The sequence below is a fragment of the Peromyscus californicus genome, unplaced genomic scaffold, assembly GCF_007827085.1.
Source record: "Peromyscus californicus insignis strain IS unplaced genomic scaffold, ASM782708v3 Scaffold_3__1_contigs__length_106647218, whole genome shotgun sequence".
NCBI classification, from domain to species: Eukaryota; Metazoa; Chordata; class Mammalia; order Rodentia; family Cricetidae; genus Peromyscus; species Peromyscus californicus.
In genome coordinates this window covers 100,058,212-100,084,080 of record NW_026294551.1, presented here as the reverse complement: position 1 = coordinate 100,084,080, position 25,869 = coordinate 100,058,212, and the positions used below count along the sequence as shown (strand labels likewise).

The following is a 25,869-nucleotide window of genomic DNA, read 5'->3' as shown; positions in this document are numbered from 1 at the left end:
GCTGTTTTTTGTCTACTTGAGAGTCTGCACACCAGAAGAGAGCATCAAATCACATTATAGACAGTTGTGAACCACCTGTGTGTGCTGAAAATTGAACTCAGGACCTTGGGGAAGAGCAGCCAGTGCTCTTAACTGCTCAGCCATCTCCAGCACCTCATTTTTAAATTTTTTTTTTAGACTGGATCTCTCTATGTCCCTGGCTGTTCTGCAGCTTGCTATATGTAGACCAGGCTGGCCTGAAACCCACAGAAATCCTCTTGTCTTTGCCTCCTGAGCGTTGGGATTAAATAAAGGTGGGCACCACCATGCCGGACTTGTTTAGTTTTGGTTTTTTTTTTTTTTTTTTTTTTTTTTTTGAGACAAGACCTCACTAGGTAGACCAAGCTGGCCTTCCGAACTCAGCTTGCTTCTGCCTCCCAAGTGCATACACCCCTTATCAGGCCCCAATCTCACCTGTTTCGTAGGTTTTTTTTTGTTTCAGTTTTTTTTTGAGACAGTCACACAGAGGAGGTACAGATTTGAGGCCTTGTCTGCAGAGTACCAGGAGTATATAGAACCTGTCTTAAAAGCACAACCAACCCTCCAGCCCCTCACAACGGGGGCACTGGCATCATCTCCTCATTGATGCCCCACCCACCAAGATGTGAGCAAGCTGCTGTGGTAGCTGCAGGCCCCTTTGGCCACCATGCCTTCCCACTGTGATGGCTGTTCCGGGGAACTGAGTGGACACACTGGGCCGTGAGAACACAGCCATGTGGGCAGGGTGTCAGAAAGATGGTAGGAGCCTCGATATTTTGGAACTATTTTACCAACAACCTCTAACCTCTAGAGTCTAAAATGTGAATAATAAACGTGGAGGGCAAGAGGGCTCATAGGATAGAGGTGCTTACCGTGAACTCAGACAGCCTGAGCTTAAACCGAGGGACCTGTATAGTAAGGAGAGAACTGACTGCTTTGGGTTGTCCTCTGATAACCATGTGCAGTGGCATGCACACACCTCTCTCCCCATAAAAGAAACAAAAACTGAAAAATCTATGATCTTGTTTTGTTTGAGACAAGGCTTTTTGTATTTTGTAGCCCAAGCTAGCCTCAAATTTGCTGGGTAGCTGAGAATGACCTTGAATTTGATTCTCCTGGGTGTGACCTGGTTGCACCCAGAGGGCCTCAAGCCAGTTTAAAGGTGCCAGCTTAAGGGGGTGGGGATGTAGCTTAGTAGAATGCTAAATCCAGGGTTCAATGTCAGCGCCACATAAATTAGTTCTGTTGGCAGATACTTGTAATTCCAGTTCTTGGGAGGCAGAGGTAGGAGGATCAGGACTCCTTGGCTTTTTAATGAGTTTATGGTCAGTCTGGTCTAAATTAGACTCTATCTCAAAACAGCAAACGAATCAATAAGAGGTGTCTGTTCTTGAGTTTGCCTTGACTGAGTTTTATGATGGCAATACTTTCAAAACCACCTAGGTGTTTTCCCGTTACTCCTGTTGCCAGGTCCCCAGGTGACTGCAGTGGGGGGTCCGCACATCCCTTCAGTACATGGCTGCTAACCTGCCAGGGCCTGCCTGGAGAAGGAAGCCCTTTCTGTGCTCTGCTCAGGAGGGACCAGCAGAGGGCACACAAGGAACAAGTGTATTATTCTCCCTTTACACCCCAGCTGAAATCAGAGCTCTCTCCACTAAGAACAGGTCGTGGGTTAGGGTTCTTAACCCCAGCAGGGCAGTAGTTGGAGCTGTTTAGAAAACAGAACAAGAGCCAGGCTTGGTGGTGTAGGCCTTTAATGCCAGGAGGCAGAGGCAGATGGGTTGCTCAGAGACCACAGGAGGAAAAGGCTTTTAGATTTAGACTGTGGCTATTACTGGTGATTTCTCTCTTTGAAAAGTAATTCCAAAATAATAATTGTCTTAGTTCTTTTGGTGTGGGTGTGTGGTGCTGCCAGAGGTCCAATCCAGGACCTTGTTCGTGATAGGCAAGCACTCTACCACTTAGCCACATCCCCAAACCCTTTGGGTTATAACAAAAATAAGAGCCAGACATGGTAGCTCATGCCTAAAATCCCAACACTGGGAAAGCTCAGGCAGGAGGATTATCTTAAGTGTGAGGTCAGCCTGGGCTACAGAATGAGGTGCAACCTGCCTTCTAACAAAAGCATGGTTGCTTGCACATGACTATGATCACTTGGGAAGCCAAGGCAGGATGATCAGGAGTTCAAGGTTATCCTCAGCTACAATGTTCTAGGCCACCCTGAGCTACCAGAGACCCTGTCTCAAAATAATGAACCAAAAAGAAGCCACCCTACCCCTACCAAACCAAATACTGTAGACTGGGTGACTCAACATTTATTTCTTAGAGTTCTGGAGGTTGGGAAGTCCAAGAAGTGTAACAGGGATTGCTAAACAGTCTTAATAAAAAAAACCCAGAGCCAGATATTGGGGTTAAAAACTGAGAGATCAGAAAAGCAGAAAGAAGCCAACCACATTCTTATCACTTGGAAATCCTCAGCCAAAGAAACCTACTTCCTGTATACCCATACCTATATGCCTTTCTGTTCTGCATCTCACTTCCTCTCTCTGCCAAGCTACATCACTTCCTGTCTATGTGTACAGACCTCTAGACCTCTATGGTTAGTGCTGGGATTAAAGGCATGTGTCACCATGCCTGGCTCTGTTCCCCAGTGTGGCCTTGAACTCACAGCGCTCTGGATAGATCTCTGCCTCCCAAATGCTAGGATTAAAGGTGTATGCTACCACTACCTGACCTCTATGTTTAATATAGTGGCTGGCTTTTTCCTCTGATCCTCAGATAAGCTTTATTAGGGTCCACAATATATTGGGAGACACAATATATCACCACAAAGAAGAGCCTTTTGTTGTTGGTGATTGAGCCTCATGTTTCCAGGTTCTTGACCTCTTATCCAATGATTTGAAAACCAAGGTTCATGCAGAAATGCAAAAATAGCAAGGTCACTCACAGAGATCCTCCTACCTAAGATGTTTTAATATATATTTAAGTATGGGCTTTAAAAGAGGGAGGGAAGCCGGGCATTGGCACACATACCTTTAATCCCCATGCTCAGGAGGCAGGGGCAGGCAGATCTGTGGGTTCCAGGCCAGCCTGGTCTACACAGAGAAACTCTTGTCTCAAAAAACAACAAACAACAACAACAACAAAAAAGAAAGAGAAAGAAAAAGAAAGAAAAGAAAGAAAGAAAGAAAGAAAGAAAGAAAGAAAGAAAGAAAGAAAGAAAGAAAGAAAGAAAGAAAGAAAGAAGGTGAGGCAGGAAGATTTCTGCAAAGTCAGGGCCAGCCTGACTTCTGCAGCAGGACTTGTCTTGAAAGGACGAAGGAAGAGAGGACAAGAAGGGAGGGAGGGAAGGAACGATTTGGCTAGGGTTTTTTTTTTGTTTTGTTTTGTTTTGTTTTTTTTTATCAACTTGACACAAACTGGGTATCTGGAAAGAGGAAACCCCTCAACTGAGAAATACTTCCAGAAGACTGGGCTGTAGGAAAGTCTGTGGGGCATTTTCCTGATTAAGATGATTGACGTGGGAGGGTCTAGCTGCTGTGGGTGGTGCCACCCCTGGGAAGGTGGCCCTGGCAGATATAAGAAAGGCAGCTGAATGTGAGCCTGGAGAGCAAGAGTTTTTCTATGGCCTCTGCTTCAGTTCCTGACTCCAGGTTCCTGCCTTGACTTCCCTCAGTGACAGATTGTGACTAGGACATGTAAGCCAAATAAACACTTTTCTCCTCAAGTTGCTTTTGATCATGGTGTTTATCACAGCAATAGAAATAAACTAGAGCAGAATCACACAGACACATAGACACACACAAGAAAGGCAATTTGTACATGCCTTAGAGTGGGGTTGGGCTGCCCAAGAGAGACAGTCTCTTGCATTTAAGTGTCTTTTTTTTTCTTTTTTCTTTTTGGAGACAGGGTTTCTCTATGTAGCCCTGGCTGTCCTGGAACTTGCTCTGTAGAGCAGCCTGGCCTTGAACTCACAGAGATCTGCCTACCTCTGCCTCCCGAGTGCTGGAATTAAAGGCATGTGTTACCATTGCATGGCTTAAGTGTCTTAATAATAACTATACAAGGTGTTGTTGATGCCTAAGCTTATATCAACTAAAAGATTTACAAGATTAAAGGGCTGGTGAGAGGGCTGTGTGTGTAAAGGTGCTTGATGCCAAGCCTGATGACCAGATTCAATTCCTGAGGCCTGAATAATAGAACTGATTCCCACAAGTTGTCCTCTGACCTCCACATGCTAAATGTGGCACACACACACTCACATCCATAGATACCAAATTAAATATATAAAATTGTAGTTAAAAAAAAGTTTATGTAAACATGTTTTGGTGAGGCTGGGCATGGTAGTGTACTCATGAGACCAAGGCAGGAAGATCTCATTTAAGGATAACCTGGGCTACATGAGACCCTGTTGCTGTGGGATGTTCTGTATGTCAAATGTGTTGCTGATTAGTCAATAATTAAAACACTGATTGGCCATTGGCTAGGCAGGAAGTGTAGGCGGGACAAGGAGGAGAATAAAGCTGGGAAGTGGAAGGCTGAGTCAGAGAGACACTGCCAGCCGCCATGATGAGAAACAGCATGTGAAGATGCCGGTAAGCCACGAGCCATGTGGCAAGGTATAGATTTATGGAAATGGATTAATTTAAGCTGTAAGAACAGTTAGCAAGAAGCCTGCCACGGCCATACAGTTTGAAACCAATATAAGTCTCTGTGTTTACTTGGTCGGGTTTGAGAGGCTGTGGGACTGGCAGGTGAGAGAGATTTGTTCTGACTGTGGGCCAGGCAGGAAAACTCCAGCTACAATTGGTGTCCAACGTGGTGGCAAGAGTTTCCACCTAAAACCTGAGAAAAGATTCTAAAATGGAGCTAAACACAGCTTCCTAATTGTCTCTCTCAAATGAGCGGCAACTGCCAGTTTGAGCTACTGGTGGGTTCCTGGAGTGTGCGCTCAACCTGCAGTATGGCGGGAATAAGACCTCTGCAAGTGGCACATTAAGCTGCATGGTGGATTTAGCCTTTGCAGGTACAAAACACAAAAAGAGGTTTCTGGACTACACGCTCTTTGGATAAAAGCATAGACCCACATAGCTCCCAGAGCTGGTGGTAAATGTAGCCATGTTGGGAAGCTGAGGTGGGCGGAGCCAGCAGCCACAGCTGCTGCAGTTTAAGGCAATAGATTCACAATAAGACAGATTCAGATGTAATAGTTTACAATATGTGTAAAAGATACGTAGGCTTGAAAGAGACAAAAAAGATGATATATAGAGTTATAGAAACAAATACATAGTTTTAAAAAATAAAGTCTTTAAAGAGACAGTAAAGGTAGTATAAAAATTAAGCCACGTAAAAATGGATATTACACAGAGAATCTGGATTGTGTTGTCTTTGGGACTTTTAACTGCAGAAAAACATTTGATTGTAAAAGCTGTTGAGTTATGTCAAAATGTATACTTTAAAGGTACCTTGACTTCAAAATTTGAATATAAGGATATGTTACTTTGGAAAGGAGACTCTGCTTTTGTTCCCACAGAAAGCCAGAGGCTATGGATTTGTTCCAGATTAAGATACATCAGGTTTGACCAGCCAAGACCCCCTGAAAGGTCTCCGAAGACACCATGGCCCAGATGATCCAACATCCAGAATGGTTTGAAGGCAACTGGCTCAGACGATACACCCTCATGGACTTTTCCATGATCCTAAAATTTTCTTTGTATCCCCATAAGATACAGCGCCCCCCTCCAGCAGGAAGTAGTAAGAGAAGCTACGCCCAAATTCCCAAATTATATGTAATTTTACTTTGTTAAGGTTAAAACCTTCCTTTTATTTTTTTTAAAAAAAAGGGGGGAAGTGCTGTGGGATGTTCTGTATGTCAAATGTGTTGCTGATTAGTCAATAATTAAAACACTGATTGGCCATTGGCTAGGCAGGAAGTGTAGGCGGGACAAGGAGGAGAATAAAGCTGGGAAGTGGAAGGCTGAGTCAGAGAGACACTGCCAGCCGCCATGATGAGAAACAGCATGTGAAGATGCCGGTAAGCCACGAGCCATGTGGCAAGGTATAGATTTATGGAAATGGATTAATTTAAGCTGTAAGAACAGTTAGCAAGAAGCCTGCCACGGCCATACAGTTTGAAACCAATATAAGTCTCTGTGTTTACTTGGTCGGGTTTGAGAGGCTGTGGGACTGGCAGGTGAGAGAGATTTGTTCTGACTGTGGGCCAGGCAGGAAAACTCCAGCTACACCCTGTCTCAAAATAAAATGTAGGTGGACTTTTCTGTCTTGCCAGCCACTTCCCAAATAACCACACAGAGACTTAATATTAATTATAAGCCGATAGTTTAGGCTTGTTTTTAGCTAGGTGTTATAACTTAAATTAACCAATATTTCTATCTATGTTCTACCATGTGGCTTGGTGCCTATTCTCAGTGCAGCATGTACATCTCCTGCTTCCTCTGTATCTCACTCCGGACTCCTGAGACTCTGCCCTTCTTCCCAGCATTCTCTCTGCCCCCAAAATCCTGCCTGGCTACTGGCCATTTAGATTTTTTTATTAAACCAATCACAGAGACATATTCACACAGTGTAAAGGAATATTGCACAATAAAATAATAAAATATAGAAAATAGAACTTATCTCAGGATCTGACACAGGCTGATTTCTGAGTTATCAGGTATGTGTGCACAGCACCTGAGTGATTGTGTCACCATCAGGGTATCAAGGGCTACCCCATCTTCTTTTTTTATTGATGATTATTTTTTGAGATAGAGTTTCATATAGCCTAGGTTGGCCTTGAATTTATTATGTTGTCAAGAATGACCTGAACTTCCAATTCTTCTGCCTTCCAATTATGGGCATGTGGTACCACATTCCACTTGAGTTAGAGAGGATTGTTCACCAATTAAGCTAGGTTAGCTGGCCACGGAGTCCCTGGAATCCTCCCTGTCCCCCACCCCCGTGGTAGGATTACAGGTGCATGTCACCCTACCTAGCTTTTAAGTAGGTATGTGTTGGGGATCAAACTCAGGTCCTCATGCTTACTCAGCAAGCATTTTATTGACTAACCATCTCCTCAGCCTCCCTCAGCATGACTTTGTAGGCAGAGAAAACTTGCCAACTGTGTGCTTCCAGCTGGACCCATCGGGGTGCACATCAGAAGCACCCAGTTGTTGAAAAGCATTTGGGATGGAATCCTCTTTGTTTCTCATAGCACGGCTTTTCTTCCTGTCAGTAAGGACTGCCTGGCCTGGCCCTCCGGCCCCACACTCTGGCTCTACATCATCTATGCTTGGGGATAGGGTGGCCTGTGGTTTGTCAGGCTCTGTTCAGCTGACAGTGTCTGCTCTGACTGACAGGGCTCCTGCTTGGCTAATAAGTGCAGCTGCACTGCACCGCCCCTTGCCAGCTGTTGTCCTTTCTGTTCTCCAAAGCGACTTACCTTGTCTTTCCGCCAGGTGTCTATCCCCCATCCCAGGCCATCATCAAACTACTACATCTAATGCACTTCCCAGAGTGCAGTGCGTGGGCTTAGCTGCTTTGAGAGGACAGACTGGGATAAGTCACCCCAACAACCTGCCTGGAACTTTCATTTCATGGGTGTCTTATGGCTTCAGGACTCCCAAGTTCTTTAATCAAAAGCAACAGGGTCTCTCTGAGCCTCATGCAGAGTCTGTGTTTTATGGCTTTGTATTGGTCCAGGAGCATTCAACTGATCCCCAGGAAAGCTTTATTGGGGTACACAATATATCACCACATAAAACCTTGTCTGATTAGACTTAATCAGGCAGGCCTAATACCATCTGGACTTGTTTTTGCCTGCACCAGGGACAAAATGTTGGTTTCACTGATTAATGTTTGAAATACTCCAGCATCAGCCAGGCCTGGCCCTGCCTTGGGAAACAAACAATATTTATTTGTGGAAACGTGACTTTTATGGAATTACAGTGGTGGTGGTGTTGGGCTTAGGAGAGACTTAACTCATCACACAGAGATAATGTTTTTGTTTCATTATTGCTATTTTGAGTTTCCAGAGACAGAGTCTCCCTACATAGCCATGACTGGCCTGGAATTTGTGCTGTAGACCAAGGTGCCGTCAAACTTGAGGTAATCCTCCTGCCTCTGCCTCCCAAGTGCTAAGTTATAGGACTGTAGTACCAAGCCCAGCAAAGAGCGGTACTAAAAGGAATCATTACTACCAGACACCTATCACTAGACAGGAAATTAGTACGTGACATTGTTTTAAATTTAATTTCAAAAAAAGATTTTATTTTTGTTTTTAATTGTGTGTGTATGTATGGTGGTGGTGGTGGGATGTACACATGAGTGCAATACTTAAGGAAGTCAAAAGAGGGCATCAGATCCCCTGGAGCTGGAGTTTTAGGCAGTTGTAAGCCACCCTATGTGGGTGTTGGAATCCATTCTCAGGTCCTCTGGAAGAGCAGTACATATTCTTTTTTTTTTTTTTTTTTTTGGTTTTTCGAGCAGGGTTTCTCTGTGTAGCTTTGCGCCTGTCCTGGAACTCACTTGGTAGCCCAGGCTGGCCTCGAACTCACAGAGATCCGCCTGGCTCTGCCTCCCGAGTGCTGGGATTAAAGGCGTGTGCCACCACCGCCCGGCTCATATTCTTAACCAACAGTCCATCTCCATAGTCCCTAAATCTTGGTTTTTAAGATAAGCTCTTGCTGTGTAGCTCAGGCTAGCCTCAACATTCTCAATCCTCCTGTCTCAGCCTGAGTTGTTGAGATTTCACGTGTGAGCCACCACATCCAACTTCCATGATTTTTTTTAGAAAGCTTTAGCCAGTGTTCTATCTTCATTTCTGTTGCTGTGAAAAGATAGCCCTGAGAAAATCAATTTCGGGGAAAAGGAGTTTGTTTTTGCTTACAATTCCAGGTTATAAGTCATTCCTGTTGGGAAGTCCAAGTGGCAGGGACTTGAAGCAGCTGATGTCATCACATCCACAGTCAAGAGCAGAGATGAATGAATGGAGGCATGCTCAGTTCATTTTGCTCACTTCAGTCTCTATACAGTCCAGGATGTTCTGCCTAGGGAATGGTGCTGCCCACAGTGTGCCGGGTTGTTGCATGTCAGTGACCGTTACACAGCCTCCTACAGATATGTCCACGGCTGACTCAATGTAGACAGTGACTCACTGAGACTCTTCTCAGGTGAATCTATGCTGCAAGGCACAAAAATATACAAAGTCAACTGATTGTGATAAAGCTAATACCTGGAAGTAGCCAAGGGCCTTCTAGAGGTCAAGCTAAGGTTCAAGGAGCCTTGGTGATATTTGGCTTTTGATTAGTAGCTGTTTCCTGCTATGAGTTTCTTCTGTGCTATTGTAGCTTTTCCATCATTTATTGGACACCTTATCCCCTCTAGTAAAGGAATAGTTAGATAACCTCGTGCACTGACAGCTATGCACAGCCAGAACCCCAGTTCAAGCCTCCCTGTAATTATCATCATTAGTAGCATCTGGCCAGGTCCATCCCCAGATGGAGGAAAGTACCTTATCAGAGATACCTCTGTACTCTCTAAGAACAGAGTTAAGCATCCAGGCTACCTGTTTGAGAAGGCCTGGTGGATGTGCCAATTAAGCCTTACTTCCTCCTTTTCTAAACCTTACCTCTAGTTCCAGATCTCCCTTTAACTATCACCAGAGGCATCTAGCTGTACACAGGTTGCCTAGCGACCGAGCACACTTTCCCCAACCCTGCAGAAAAATGGCAGATAGCTTGGACAGATAGGAGTCACAGGAAAAAAGAAGACAGTTTTATTTTCTCCCATTGACCTAGCAACTTATAGATTGTTAACATTTTCTACTAAACACATTTAAGACTATAGCTGAGCACATAAGATCCCTCTGAAAGGACCAAGCAGATGCCATAACAGGCTGCTCAGTCTTCTCTCAGAGATCAGGCCTCAATTTCAGTTGCCTGAGACTTGAGCAAGCAGTTTCTGGGAGGGCCATGAACAAAAGACATAGTCCTTGTAGTAGCTCCCTTTCTGCACGTACTCTGACTGCTCAAAGTTCAGCCAGATGTTTACTCTCTGGGGCCCCTCACCAACTTAGAGTTATGTGCAGTACGTGCTTGGCCAGCCAGCCCCCATGGTGGCTCAAGGACAAAGCCTGGGACTTGTGCTGGACTGCCCCCAAAGTAATAAATTGTAACCACCAACCAGTAAATTCAAAGGTTACATACCCTCACCCAATTAAAAGAGAACAGAGATAAAAATAAACCAATCCGAGTTGCACCCGTGCAAAACTCCCCCAAACCCCCTGAAGGGCTTGTGGATTTTGCCTTTAAAAAGCTAGCCACACAAAGACAAAGCAAGTTCCTCCTGGCCTCATGGTTACTACGAGTGAGTGCTTTGGATCGAGCTTCCCTGCCCGCGGCTTGTAAACAAACAGAAATAAACCATGCTATTGCATTCTGTACCTAAGGTCTTTGGTGGAATCTTTGGGGTCACAATCTGGGCATAACACCTCTTCTTAGATATTACCCGAATTTAGTCTTTAGCTAATTTATTCCCCATTGGTCACTTCCCTTTGGGGTTGCAAATGATAATTAATGGTTGTTGCCCCTCTATGTGATTCTTATCACCCCACCATTTGACTCTGGAAGCCTGGCTTTGCACTGCCAAGGGATTACTATATACCAAGACTCTTAGGACACACGGGGATGGAGAAGAGAAAAGAGAATGGAAGAACTAGATGGATAAGAACTTGAGAGGAACAAACTGAGATGGGGAAGAACTAGATTGAAGGGCTAAAAGAGAGTACTAGAGGAACGAGATGGAAGATGAGGAAGAGCCAGATGGGGAAGTACTAGCTGGGTAAGAACAAGCTGAAAGGACCTAGATGAGGCAGAGTTAAGACGAGAGAATTAAGATAGAATTTAGAGGGAGCAATAGATAAGTATAGAGAGAAATCAGGCAAGAAAGGAGCACGAGAACAGAACTGAAGCTGTGTATAAAGGATGTTATGCCAGAGGAATTAAAGCAAGTGGACTATAGAGCTTGGTGTGCTGAGATTCTATTTCCTGAAAATAGTCCTCGCCGTTAGTAGTTCTCTCTCCTGAGACCCTGGGATGTATAATATTAAGGCTGGTCCCTCTAATATTATACAAGAAATCTAGCTGTGTCAAATTGACAAAGGTAACCAGGGACTGGAGAGATGGTTCAGCAGTTAAGAGCATTGGTTGCTCTTCCAGAGGATCTGGGTTTAGTTCCTAGCATCCTCATGGCATCTCACAACCGTCTGTAACTCCAGCCCCAGGAGATCCAACATCCTCTTCTTCTCAAAAATTATTATGGTCCAGCCTTAATAATCTTCTTCCCAGGGGCCCAGAAGAGAAGCTATGAATGGCATGAATTATTTTCGGAAAAAGAATCTAAGAACACTGAGCTCTTAGTCTGTCTATTTTATTCCTCTGAGATAAAATCCTATCTACACAGCTTCAGTTCTGTTCTCGAGCCTAGCTCCTTTCTTGCATGATTTTTCTCTACCTTCATCTGCTGTCCCTCTAAGTTCTATCTTAATTCTCTTGTCTTAATTCTGCCTCATCTTGGTCCTTCTCATCTCGTTCTTACCCATCTGGCTCTTCCTCATCTTCCATCTCATTCTTCTAGTTCTCTATCTATTTCTCCAGTCAGAATCTTCAAGTCTCTGAGGTTTACAGTTATATGCCCATGCAATAGCAGTGCTCTAGCTAAAGCAAGGTCACCAGGCTTGAATTCTTACGCGGTCATAAAGGCAGACAAGAGTTTTCCTCAGGCAGTGACCTTCAGGCTTTCTTTTACAACCCAAAAGGGGAGTGGTAAAGGAGGTCAACTAAGCTAAAATCGGTTAATATATCAGAAAAAGGGAATTTATTTGCTCAAACTTCATTCCTAGAGGTGGTTAGGTAAATGTTAGGAGTCTATAATATTAGTATAAATACCACTAAGGCTGTATAAGAAAGGAGGGTCTGAGCTTAACTTGCCTTAATTCAGGAGATCATTTGGCCTTGGATGCTTGATAGGTATTTCAGATATGATATACTGTTATGAGTATATATATATATATGTATGCTAAAATATCACCAAGACTTCTTAAGCCATGGCTTGACCTTTGGGAAAGTCCTTGACCTTTCCAATTAATAGTTTTTGTGATAGTAGCTGAATTCCATTACACTTTCCTGAGGCTTGCAGCATCTTCTGGCCTCGGTGGGCAATGTATGCACACATACACACACACACACACACACACACACACACACACACACACACACACACACACACACATACACACACTCACACACACAGTGGACAGACATACAGATAAGTAAAACACTCATACACATAAAGAAAAATTTAAAAAAAATTAAGCTAACCTTCACAGCCATCCACTGTCCATGGTGGAGGACCTCAGAGAACACAAGGTGAGGCTCCAGCCCATTCTCTGTTACTCCTGCCTGGAAGGTTGGGTCTTTTGTACACCTTGAGCCTTGATTTTCTTACTAGTGAAGATAAGGCCATCTCTTCTGTTGGGGCAGCTAATGACCAGCTTACAGGGACTATTTTAGGATAGTGACTCTTAGCCAGGAAAGCCCTTGGGAAATGTGTTTATTGTAGTGTTTACAATGAGGCTTAGAGCCTGAGGTGACTCGGGTCACCCAGCCAGAAAGCAGCCGAGTTGGGTCATTCTCCTGACATGTTTTGTCTTACCAGTGGGGACAATGGACAGAATGTAAGGGGCAGTGAGTTTTTAGGGAGAATCTGTGGGCTGGGGCTCAGGGTTGAAGAGCTCAGGAATATGAAAAAAAAATGTACGCTTGTAGCCTATACACATATTTCTGAGTGTATTAAGACCGACAGTCGCTTTGACCCTTTGCCCTGCATTCTCTCAGCACAAGTCTCAAGACTCCAAGATCCCGAAATGCCATAAATCCCAAAATGTACTCTCTGCTCTGTATATAACCTTTGGCTATAAAAAGGAGCTTGTAGCTACAGAATCAAATTATTCCCTGTAACCCTGACTAGTCAGATGTTTTTGAATAAACGTTGCTTCTGGTTTTTACACTTCAGTGGTCTGCTCCCCGTTATTTGTGCAATTCCAGGACTCAACAGGGCTGAGCAGGTCGAGTGCCTGTCTAGCATGCACAGACCCTTAGGTCACATCTCCAGCACAGTATAAAAGCAGTCATGGTGGTGCACATCTGTAAGCTCAGCATTTAGGGGCGGGCAGATTAAACTTCAAGATAGTCTCCAGCTCTACAGCTGTTTGAGACCAGTCTGGGATTCATGAAATTCTTTTTTTTTTTTTTTTTTTTTTTTAAGACATCTGACCTTGAAATTGTGGAATCTTCAACCAGCTGCCTCAGGCTGTGCATTTACACTGACAGTAACTTTCCAAGGCTGGCTGCCAGACAGTTCACCCTCAACCAATACTGAGTTGACTGCATGCATGTATCCACATATTTTGTTTTGTTTTTTTCCACACTGTCTTTTATATACAGTACATATCAAATCTAGGCTCCTAAGCTGCCTGATGCTGGGCATGGTGTACATACCCATCATCCCAGCTCTTGAGAGGTGGATGCAGAACCACCACCAGGTAAGACCAGTCTGGGATACATTGCTAGATGAGGCCAGCTAGGTCTATACAATGATATCCTGCCTCAACTCCCTCATGTGTCAAAAAATAGGCACACAAAAATACATACCTCAGCCAGGCAGTGGTGGCACATGCCTTTAATACCAGCACTTGGGAAGCAGAGGCAGGCAGATCTCTGTGAGTTCGGGGCCAGCCTGGTCTACAAAAGTGAGATCCAGGACAGCCAAGACTGTTACACAGGGAAACTCTGTCTCAAAAAAACAAAAAAACAACCGGGCAGTGGTGGCGCACGCCTTTAATCCCAGCACTCGGGAGGCAGAGCCAGGCGGATCTCTGTGAGTTCAAGGCCAGCCTGGTCTCCAAAGCGAGTTCCAGGAAAGGCGCAAAGCTACACAGAGAAACCCTGTCTCGAAAAACCAAAAAAACAAAAACAAAAACAAAAACAAAAAAACAAAAACAAAAACAAAAACAAAAAAATGCATACCTCATAATAAACTTGCTAGGGAAATTTCAAAACACCAACAGTATTCTTGATATAGTGGATATTCAAAATGATCATTAGAATATTATCACTATTATTATTATTATTATTTACTTATGATTATTTAAAAAGCATATTTAATGTAAGGTAAACAGGGGCTGGAGAGATGGCTCAGCAGTTCAGAGCACTGGCTGCTCTTCCAGAGGACCCAGGTTCAATTTCCACCACCCACATGGTGATTCTCAATGGCCTGGAACTCCAGTTCCAAGGAATGGGGCACCTTCTTCTGGCCTCTGTGGGCACTGTATGAAAGTACTGCACAGACTTATATGCAGGCTAAATATCTATACACATAAAAAATAAAAATGAAAAAGTTAAATATTAAGGTAAAATTTGCCTTCTGGACCAGGCATGCTGGCATATGCCTTTAGTCCTAGCATTTGGGAGGCAGAGGCAGGTGAATGTGAGTTTGAGGGCAGCCTGGTCTACCTAATCATTTATAGGTCAGCCAGGACTACATAGTGAGATGCTGTCTCAAAAAGAAATAAGTGAGTAAATAAACAAATAAATTGCTGCCTTCTGACCCTATCAATTCTCTGATGTGCTGGATGCCAAGTGTAGGCCACAGGCTATTGTGACACCATTGGTCACTAAACGACTCTCCCAGTAGCTCTATTCTTCATGCACTCAGGAATTTAAAAAAAAAGGATTTATATTTTCTATATGTGTGTTTTGCCATTTGAGGACTTACAAGTGGTTGTAAGCTGCCATGTGAATGCTGGGAACTGAACTGGATTCTCTGCAGGAGCATCAAGTGCTCTTAACTTCTGAACGATTGTTCAAGTCTCAGGAATTCTTTCTAAAGAGTTATTTTATTTTATTTTAAATTATGTGTATACATGTGCATCTAAATGTGGGTATGTATATGTGGTGTAGGTACCCATGGAGACCTCTAAAGGGCATCAGATTCCTTGTCCCTGGAGTTACAGGTGGTTATTAGCTGCCCAACATGGGTGCTAGGAACTGAACTTGTGTCCTCTGCAAAAGCAGCACTCTTAACTGCTGAGCCATTTCTCCAATCCCAAGTCACTAAGGAGTTTTTCTAAATGCATCTTGGATGATTCCACTGTCCCAAACCTTCAGCATCTCCCTTGCCCTCACAGGAAGCTTGCCCCTCAGCGTGGTGCAGCAACTCCCTCACAGGAAGCCTGCCCCTCAGCGTGGTGCAGAGGGGCTGTCAAGGATGCAAGCTGGGCTGCCTCTTTGACTGATTTCCCAGGTCACCTCATCTCACCTCCCTGTGACCTCAGAGACATCGTCCTGCTCTCTTCTGTCTTCTGCTCAGTCACTGCAGCATCCCCTGCAGAGTCCTGAAGATCAAACTCGGGGCTTGACTTCCCACCTGCCTGATCCCAGGTATCACGTGGCTGTTTCTGCTGTATTGAAGCAGCCCCGTGCAGACGGAAGGAGGCTTGGGGGCCCAGGAAACTCACACAGAGCCTTACCATGTCAGAGGTTTATGAATGTGAGCTCCCCTACCTCCCTGCCCCCCCCCCCCCCCCCCCCGCCCTCAACGATTGAATCCTTGGTTCCCAGCTGGTGGAATCTTTAGGAGGAGGTGGGTTTTGGGGTAGCCTGAGGTTTGCTGGCCTAGTTCCACTCTGCCTGCTCTTTGCTACCTCGAGCTCTTGTGCCCACGCCTTCTAAAACGTGACGGACTGTACAGTGTCTTAAACTTCAAATTGAAGTAGAGCCCTTTTCCTAAGTTTCTTGTCAGATGGTGGATTGCAGGAGGAAAGTGAGGAACACAGACCCACAAGACTCACAGCACCCTCCTGAGATTCCACAAACCTCGGGGAGAGGGACTCTTCAGTGGAGCTTCGATGACACAGCTTTTCTGAGTTGCCACCTATGGGCTGTGTGAGTCGCCCATGCTACTACAAGTAATCGGTCACCAGTAAGTAACCAGTAGGTTGACTGGTTCACCAGGCTGGACTTGGATGGAATCATTACTGAATCTGCCAATGCCCCACGTGGAGCAAACGGGCACTTCTGAGAATTAATGCAACCCCCGGAAAAAGCCGACATTCACTCTGATGTTTCCATTATAAACATTTTCTTTTAATTTAAGAATACCGATTAACACAGGAAACAGGTTTAATTCATGGAATTGTGCACATGGTCACCAGTTACACCGTGACGTGTTAGTTTCCTCATCACTTATTGGCACTGTCGAACAATTACTGTAAACAAGATCACTTGGTCTTCGTGAGTCTGCGATGCTCGCTAGTTGTGGTTTTCTACAGTGAGCTGATATATATATGTGTATAGATAAGATAGGTACAGATCTAGTAACTAGTACATTAATGTGCACAATTTTGCATGGTTACTGAGCATCAGTAAAAATTATAAAAAAAATTATAATAAAAAGGGAGGATGTGCTAAGACTTGCTAGTACTGGGCCTTGTTTTCTGCAAAATTGACAGGACTGGCTAGAGACGTTTACTAAACTTGACTATACTAATGCATGATGGGTATACATCCAGACCTGCACAGAAGCGCCTCTTTGTGGGTTCTGCCCTAGGCAGAAGCCTGCCCACCAGGCTTCCTGGGTTTTCACCAACCTTTTCTAAGTTTCTACCATCTTGAGTTTTGTGGAAAATCCTTTTCCTTGGAATTCTTCAAGCTAACCTCCAAAGATGACATCTCAGGAACACTGTGCCCGAGTCAAGAACTTGTGGGTAAATGGCTTAAATTTTGTTTGTTTAAAATGAGAAGAACAGTTCCCAGGCAAGGGGTGAACGATACATCTGGAGATGACTTTCTAGAAACGATTTCATTCTTCTGTCAACACACCCTGTGGCAAGAAAGTGAAACAGCAGCCGCTCCCTCTACTGAAGAGAGTGATTCCTGCTTGTGTCCTAGCTTAAAACCCTTTGAACGCCAAGGACCTGACTGAATCTGCGTGTGTTGCTATGGTTCTCAGGAGGAAGTGTGCTTAAACCAATAGATGAACTGGGGTTTGGCCTGCACTTGTTTGTTAAATCAAACCTTGAACCTTGGGATATTCTGGGCGGGGTCTGGTTCCTGGGAAGGGGCTGAGGCTGTGAACAAATGCCCCTCTGCACGTGCTTTCTTTTTCCTTTCTTCACTCTTCCTTGCTTTGTCTGTGCTTGACTAATTTCTCCTCATTCTGGAGAATTCTGCTCAAACACCCCTTTCCCCTTAAAGGGTCCTTGACTTACTAACATCCAGAAACCCTTGCTAGAGCACTTGCTACTCTGACTTCGACATTAAGGGTCCGTGCTCCCCGAGGGAGTGGGAGCCCCTGGGAGCAGGGACTTTATCCCATTTCGTGTTTGTGTTCCTGGTGCTTAGCACAGGGACTGGAACAGCACTAATATTTCATGAAAGGTGAGTGAGTGAATAAATTATTGATGTGGAAATAAACATACTGGTGAATGAAACCTTACAGGGAGGCAGACCCCGTCACTTAAACGGTTGTAGACATGGCTATGAAAAGAGGTGGCTGAGTCTCAGACCGCAGGGCTGTGAGGTGAATGGGATTCAGAGATCTGCTGTTTCTATTAAGCATGTCAGTGCCTTTCATGTTCAAGGCAAGTAAATTGATGACCATGCCTAAGGAAGCGTGGAAGCTGGATCTTTGGATGACTCAAGAGCAAAGGGCTGAACTGGGAACCCTGGTATACCTATCTCTCCAGACAGTCAACGAGGGCACCAGGATGCAAAGTAGATTTTGGAAGAAGACAAACCAGCCCCCTGCAGTCTACCCCATTAAACACTGCCTCTCTGAAGGATGAGGGGCTTTGCTCAGGAGCCTCTCAGGTCATCAGTTCTAAGAACATCATGCCTCCAGCTGAGGTGCTGAAGCCTGCATAAGCATTGGCTGCTGGCTGAGGGTAAGCCACGCTCAGAAAAGGCCTAGACTCTGGTGGGGGTGGGGGCCAAGTCCAAGAACACCATCATGAACCAGCAAGCTGCTTTCCATGTGTGGTATTCTTATGCCTTTATAACAAACACATTGCCTTTAATAAGTCTAGCAGTGGCCCCCTGCATGGAACAGCCCTGCTCAGGAGAGGAGGGAAGGTGGATGAGTGAAAGCCGGATTACGAAGTTCCCAGGGGGAGGGGTCACAGGTCAGAGGCCCTGGAGATGAGATGAAGGGGCTCTACTGCCTGTGCTCCTCAGCTTAGGCTCCAGAGGCAGCTCCCCTGTGGCCCCCAGGTGCTCAGGATGTAGTTTCCTTCCCTTGGATCCAGACTGACACAGGGTGGAGAATGTTGCCTAAGAACCACCACTGATACCACTCAGAGATCCTCTAGGAGCACAGGCCAGTCAAGGATAGAATTCGCAGGCCATGGACATCACTGGGGCACAGGGCTTGGTGGATCTTGGTGTTTAGGATACCAGAAGCCCTTCCTCTCCCCAAACACACCTCTTATCTCCCCACCTTGTCATCTTCCTGAGAGCCATCCAGACCCTCACCAAGTCATGAGTGGGGCATGGAGCTAGGGATTTGGTGAGAAGCAAGGAACGTTCATTTGTGAAGGCCAAGAGAACACCGGCATCTCTGAGCCCAAGACAGGGTACTTGAGATGGGCAGAGACCCAAGGATCCTGCCCGTCCGCCTCAGTGCAGGTATAATGGCCTTGAGTGGCTTCTAAGAAACTGGTTGGTCCAGCGTTAGCAGAAATATGGCCTCGTGGCCTTTCCTAAGACAGTGTCCAAGGCTTACACAGAACTTAAGGGCTTTAACCAATTGGCACCGTGAGTTCTGAAGGGAGGAAACTCAAATCCAGCTCCTCCCCTCTGCCCCTCCACAACCCACTGAACAATGAGCCTGCCCCACAAATGACCCTTCAGTTTACACATTCGCCTCTGATAAACTTTTAAGTGAAAATATGAATTAGGCAAACTAATCAAGTTGACACCGTTGAGACCAGGCTTTCTCTGAATGTCACGGGAATGGCTTCTTTACTTGAAGTCTGCTAAGATGTCACTGAAAATATTGAGGAACAGGTGAGCGTGGTGATCCCTGAAGACCAGCGTGGGACGGAAACGGATAGATTTGTCACCGCAGCCCCCCAGTACCACACCTGGAAGAAGAGCAGGATTAGGTTAGGAGTGGGAGTTCCTAGGGCCACATTTGGGAGACCGGAAGCTAAGTGGCCACTGACATCCGCCCTCCCTTGCTCTCTCATGCAGGCCCTCTCTGACCTTCCTTTTGCTGTTCATTCTTCCTTTCTCCCCTCTCCCTTCCCTCACCCACCCTCTTCTATCCTTCCTTCCTAATTTTGATTTTTGTTTGTTTTCTTTCTTTTTTTTTTTTTGAAACAAGGTCTCACTGTGTAGCCCTGACTGGCCTAGAACTTGCTATGTAGATCAGGATGGCCTTAAATTCACAGAGATCTGCCTGCCTGATGTTAAAGGCATGTGCTACCAGGCCCAGCCCTCCTAAATTTTTTGGGGGGTGGGGGTTCAAGACAGGGTTTCTCTGTGTAGTTTTGGTGCCTGTCCTGGATCTCACTCTGTAGACCAGGCTGGCCTCAAACTCACAGAGATCCGCCTGGCTCTGCCTCCCGAGTGCTGGGATCAAAGGCGTGCGCCACCCCCGCCTGGCCCCTCCTAACGTTGTATGTCAGCTCTCTTCCTACAGGGTTGGATAGTAAAGAAATATCAAGGTAAAAGTTCTACCTTGCCCATGGTGCACTGTGGTAAGAAAATAGGTAAATAAATACACTACAAAAGCACACACAGAAGGGGCTGAGCCATTACTGACGAGGGGTGGATCCTGCTGGTTTTCAAAGGGGGATTTCATCGTGTGTATTGGGTATACTTGCCTGAGTTGCTCATTATCTTTGGAACTATTGTTTTACATTTTAAAAAGGAGGCTATGCTGGGTGATGGTGGTGGTGCACGCATTTAATCCCAGCATGCGGGAAGCAGAGGCAGGTGGATCTCTGTGACTTTGAGGCCAGCCTGGGCTACAGAGTGAGTTCCAAGAAAGGCACCAAAGCTACACAGAGAAACCCTGTCTGGTGGGGGGTGGGAAGGAGGCTAAGCCAGACATGGTGGCACATGCCTGTAATCCCAGCACTTGAGAGGTAGAAGCAGGAGGATTCCAAGTTCTAGATTTAGGCTATACAATGAGATCCTATCTCAAAATATAAATAAATAAAAAGTTAAAAGCTAGCTCAGTGGAACATACCTATAATCATAGCTACTCAGGAGGTTTGTGAAGGAGAACTGTAAATCCAAAATGAGTCTGATTTATAGGGTGAATTCAAGGCCACTCTGGCAGATTTAGTGAGACTCTTGTCTCCAACTAGAAGGTGGTGGGGGCTCGTGGGGGTGGGGGTGGGAGAGGAGGTGGTTCAGCAGATACAGCATTTATCATGCAAGCAGAATGGCCTCAGTTCAATCCCTGGAGCCCACATAAACACAGGAGAGAACTGACTCCATGAAGTTGTCTTCTGACTTCCACATGTGCGCCATGGCGCTTGGACACTCACATACACACATATCACAGACATAACAACAAAATTCTTTTTCCTTTTTTGTTTTTTCAAGACAGGGTTTCTCTGTGTAGCTTTGCTCCTTTCCTGGAACTCACTCTGTAGACCATGCTGGTCTCGAACTCACAGAGATCCACCTGCCTCTGCCTCCTGAGTGCTGGGATTAAAGGCGTGCGCCACCACCGCCCAGCAACAAAAAAAAATGTTTTAAAAGGAAAAACAGGGGTGGTGGGTAGCCAGTAGGGGTAGCTAGTCGAGTGGTACAATTCTTGTCTATTACAGCATGTGTAGAGCTGTAGGTTACTCTCCAGTACTACAACAAATAAATAAAAAAAGAAAACAAAACAACAGCAACAAACCCCAGCTAATTGTTCCTGTCCTGGGGCTGCTTCAGGGACTCCATAAGAAGGCACAAGAAAGGTTTGAGGGTGTAGCTCAGTGGTAGGGCTTGCTTAGTATACACAGGGCCCTCGGTTCTGTCCTCACCCCCCCACTAAAGTAGAAAAACAAAAATAAAAATAGAAACCAAAGAAGATACAAGAGAAAGGTCTGATGGTGTGCATGACCCAGAGTGGGTGCTCAGAGCTCCCCACAATATCTTCCCACTTAAAACTCTCAATGGTTTCGCCAGGCAGCCGCGACACACACCTTTAATCCCAGCACTCGGGAGGCAGAGGCACTGAGTTTGAGGTCAGCCTGGTCTGTATAGCTAGTTTCGGGACAGCCAAGGCTATGAAAAGAAACCCTGTCTAGAAAAACAAAAACCAAACCAAACAACAACAAAACCCAAAAACAATAAACCAACCCCCACTCCCATGGTTTCCCTTAGCTCTTTAGAAAACTCCAAAGCACTAAATTGTTCCTCAGGCCAGTGTGAGGTGGTCTGGCATCCGTTCTCCAGCATCACTCCTGTCTGTCTGTCTCCAGCTCAGTCTTCTATTTCTCCACCTCTCCTAGTACCATCCTGCCTCAGACAATCACGCACACCCTCCCTCTGCCCAGGACACCCTTTCTTTCCTGACCCAGCCAGTCCGTGCTCATCCCTCAAGCCCTCAGATAAGCACCAACTCCTCTAGGAGGCCTTCCCTGACACTCAGGGCCTCTTCCCTCCCCCAGATCCCCATCTCTTTCCTTGTTCCCAGGATGGAGGCAGTGACTGCCAAGTGCTGTATTTATGATCTGCTTTCCAGACCAACCATGGCTTCCTGGAGGAAGGACTCGGCCTTTGCTGTGCCTGTTTCCACCTTTAGCACAGCTTGGCTTCTCAGTGGATGTCTGCAGCACATGAGTGGATGAAGAAATCTCTCATGGGCTGGCGGGGTGGGGGGGTAGCTCAGTGGTAGGGATTGGCTGGCCTATATGAGGCCCGAGGTTCGATCCTCTGCACTGACTAAGCTAGGTGTGGTAGTATACGCCTGTAATCCCAGCACTGGAGGAGCGGAGGCAGCAGGGTCAGGTGTTTAAAGTCATCCTCAGTTAGCTACATAGCAAGTTTGAGGTGAGCCTGGGATGCATGACATGCTGCCTCAAAATGCAGGAAAAAGAAAGTCAGATGAGAAGAAAGAATGAATCCCACTGCCAACTTTTCTTCTTTGGAGAAAGGGCATTGAGTCTGTTTATCCCATGCACCCCCGCTTCCCCGACCCCATACCTAGCAAAGCTGGCACCCACACCAGTAGAGTTCGAGACACGAGATGACCAAGTTCAGTGTGCACTCCCATCCCCCTTACCTTTGTTTCTGGCGATTAGAATGAGTTTGTTCCTTATGGATTCATCTGGCGTGTCGAAGGAACAAAAGGTGCCCCGTCCTCTCACTCTGCTGATGACCTGGGGGTACCGGGCCTGTAGCAGGAAGACAAATCGGGATCAAACCTGAGTACCTGCTGGTGCTGCCATGCCCACACAGCTTTTATGTGAGTGCTGGGAATCTGAACCGCCTCCCTAGCCCTGTTGTTTGTGAGAAAGGCTCCGTCTACAGCCCTTGCTGGCCTAGAACTTGCTGTGTGGACCAGGCTGATCTCCAACTTGAAATGACCTTCCTTCCTCTCTGTCTCTTTAGTACTGAGATCATTGGAGTGTGATACAGGCCTGGCACATCACTTATTTTCTCTCTCTCTCTTTCTCCTTTCTTTCTTTTGTTCATTTTTTGAGACATGGTTTCTCTGTGTAGCCCTGGCTGCCTTGGTACTCACTCTGTAGACCAGGCTGGCCTCGAACTCACTGAGATCCACCTGCCTCTGCCTCCCAAAGGAGTGCACCACCACTGCCTAGCCATTACTTATTTTCTATATTGATGACTTGTTGAAATAATAGTATTTTGGACATTGGATAGGTTAAGTAAAACATATCATTAAAAGTAACTTTACCTATTCCAATTTGCTTTTCATCTGGCTTCTAAGATATTTAAAATTACACCTGTGAGTCAGGCATGGTACCACACATCTGTAATCCAGGGCTTGGAGATAGAGGCAAGAAGATGGGGAATTCGAAGTCATCCTTGATACATTTCACGTTCAAGGCCAGCCTGGGCTACATGATACCTTGTTTCGATAGAATAAAAAATAAAACTATTATACATGTGGCTTGCAACAGAGCCCATGGACAGTACAGAGGAGGGGACTATGGCTACAAGAGCATTATAGGAGGGGTCTTCTCAGTGGGATGTCTGAGTTTGATGTCAAGAGCTAACGAGGGACTAGGGATGAGGTTGAGATGGAAGAACGGGGTGACCTGGGAACTGGAAGCGGCATGGCTAGCTGAGAACTGCTGGCCAGTGAGCAGTGCCAGGGCCGAGACAGGTACCTGGAGGTCCAGCAGCCCCGTGAGCAGCGTCTTCCCGGCATGGGCCACGTTGTTGAGCAGGTCCTCCCGCTTGATGATGTTGATGACCTCAGCCAACAGCAAGTTCTTGGATGGGTCTCCCAGCCAGGTGTTGAAGATGCGGTAGGGCTAGAGTGGGATAGGGGATTGATCAGAAGGGCTCTCACAGCAGAACGCTTCAAAGGGTCCCCTGCCCCGAGGCACACCCTTCCCTGCCCCTCTTTGATTCCACCCCTTTACTCTGTGCAGGTCTCTCCGTGGACACTGCCCAGGAGAGAAACCCAGTTGGCAGCCTTTAGCTGAGTGGTGGCTGTCTGCCATTTGAGGAATTCAATGAATGATCTACTTGAAGTTTCTAACCCTTCCTTTGCCCCTCCTGCAAAAAATAGTATATAACTCCACACACACGTGCACAAATGTGCATGGGTACTCACATGAACACGCACGTGCCCATCCACACACAGACACAAAAGAGGGTGGGGTTCGGTGTGAGGTGGTTCAAGCCAGGTCAGCTGTCATCCACCTGGGGTCAACCTAGCTGAGGAATGATGCTGTTCCTCAGGAGATGTCCACCTTATTTTATTTTTTTTATTTTTATTTTTTCTTGTTTTTTTGAGACAGGGTCTTTCCCTAAAGCCGAAGCTTATTGATTTGCCGGCTGGCTAGCCAGCAAGCCCCAGGAAGCTTCCTGCTTTTGCCTTCCCAGCTACACTGTGGTAACAAGCATGCACTGCATGCCTGGCCTTTCACACAGTGTTAGGCGCAAGCTCAGGTTCTCCTCCTTGCAATCAGTTCACTCCATCTCCCCAGAACTGACACCTTTTCATCTCCCAAGGAGGAGAGACACCAGACCACCAAACATCTCAGGGCTGGGAGGGAAACATTGATTATCTCACTGAAGTTATCCAGTACTATTGAGAGACCTGCTTGTCACATACCCTGGGAAGTCTCTCAGGCCCAGAAAAATCAAGATGATTGTTCCTTAACTGCAGTGGTGTGCATCACTTAACAAAGGAGATGCTCTAAGAGATGCAATGTTAAGTGATTTCATCATTGTGCAAATAGTCTTAGACAAACTAAAATGTCATCATAATGTCACAGACAATTCAATCTCGAGGGAGCACTGTGATATGTGCACCCCACTGTTGACTGAAACCTTGCTGTGTGGTGCACAACTGCCATATCATCTTTATTTTATATAGCAGGAAGTCGAGGTACAGAAAGGTTAGAAGATCCTAGCAAATTTGATTCATCGGTGGTGGCACCGGGATTGCATGGTGGTCTGCTGACTCTCAAACATGATCTACTTTTCCCATCCATGAATCCTTACAGTAGCAATGTTGCCAAGTAAAACACTTCCCAGCCTCTCTTACAGTGTGGACTGGCCATGTGCCCAGGTTTAAGTCACATGTTAGAAATCGAAAAGCTGGCTCAGCAGTTAAGAAGGACCAGAGTTCCCTACTTAGCACCTGCACTGCCTGGCTAGCAAGCACCTGTAACGCCAGCTCCAGGGTTCTGAAGCTCTCTTCTGACCTCTGCTGGCATTAGCATGCACAGACACAACAATTAAATAATCTCTCTGTGTGTGTGTGTGTGTGTGTGTGTGTGTGTGTGTGTGTGTGAGAGAGAGAGAGAGAGAGAGAGAGAGAGAGAGAGAGAGAGAGAGACAGAGAGACAGAGACAAAGACAGAGACAGAGAGACAGAGACAGAGAGACAGACAGAGAGACACAGAGAGAATGACATGGGATTTCTGTGAAGGCTGTTAAAGATAAAAGGAGGTCATTTTTTCTTCTCTTCTTTTTCCTTACCACAGATTAGAACTGAAGTATGAAAGCCAGAATTCCAGTAGACATTTTGGATGATGAAGCAATCATGAGGGTAGAAACTACACATAGGAATAATGCAAGGATTTTGGACCCTTGAAGGCTGTGTGTGTGTGTGTGTGTGTGTGTGTGTGTGTGTGTGTGTGTGTGCATTATATGTACACATGAAAATCTGTAGTGTATGTGCATGGCTAACAGATGGGCTCTGTGAGACTCCGGACGGTCACTAACAGGCTCAGATCTTGGAGGGAGCTGTGGGTTAAATGTAAAAGTGTCCCCCACAGGCTCATGTGTTGGAAAATTTAGTCCCCAGCAGCTGCTGGTGTTTTGGAAGCCTGTAGGACTTTAAGGAACGGATCCTTGCCGGAGGAAGTGGGTCCTGGGGACCCACCGTAAGGTTTTATTGTTCAAGCCACTTTCCCTCTCTCTGTTTCCTGACAGATGCAGTGTGGCCGGTCATCTCCTGCTCTTGTCACCATACCTCCGTCATGATGGATTACATCCCTTCAAATTGTAAGCCCAAACTCTTCTTTAAGACGTTCCTGTCAGGCACTGGGTCACAGCAACGAGAAAAGTAACTACGCTGAGGCTTG

At 45.9% G+C, this 25,869-nt stretch overlaps 1 protein-coding gene across 3 annotated transcripts in view; it reads right to left on the bottom strand.

Moving 5' to 3' along the window:
* Positions 1-16,195: 16,195 nt before the first annotated feature.
* Abat (4-aminobutyrate aminotransferase) overlaps positions 16,196-25,869 on the bottom strand; it is a 109,204-nt gene continuing 99,530 nt past the window's right edge. For all 3 annotated transcript variants that reach the window (XM_052759418.1, XM_052759419.1, XM_052759417.1), the window contains 3 exons: positions 23,435-23,581; positions 22,363-22,474; positions 16,196-19,213 (listed from right to left, as the gene is read on the bottom strand). In XM_052759418.1, coding sequence (XP_052615378.1) covers positions 19,092-19,213; positions 22,363-22,474; positions 23,435-23,581 — 381 coding nt within the window. In that variant the 3' untranslated portion in view covers positions 16,196-19,091. The remainder of the gene's footprint in view (positions 19,214-22,362; positions 22,475-23,434; positions 23,582-25,869) is intronic.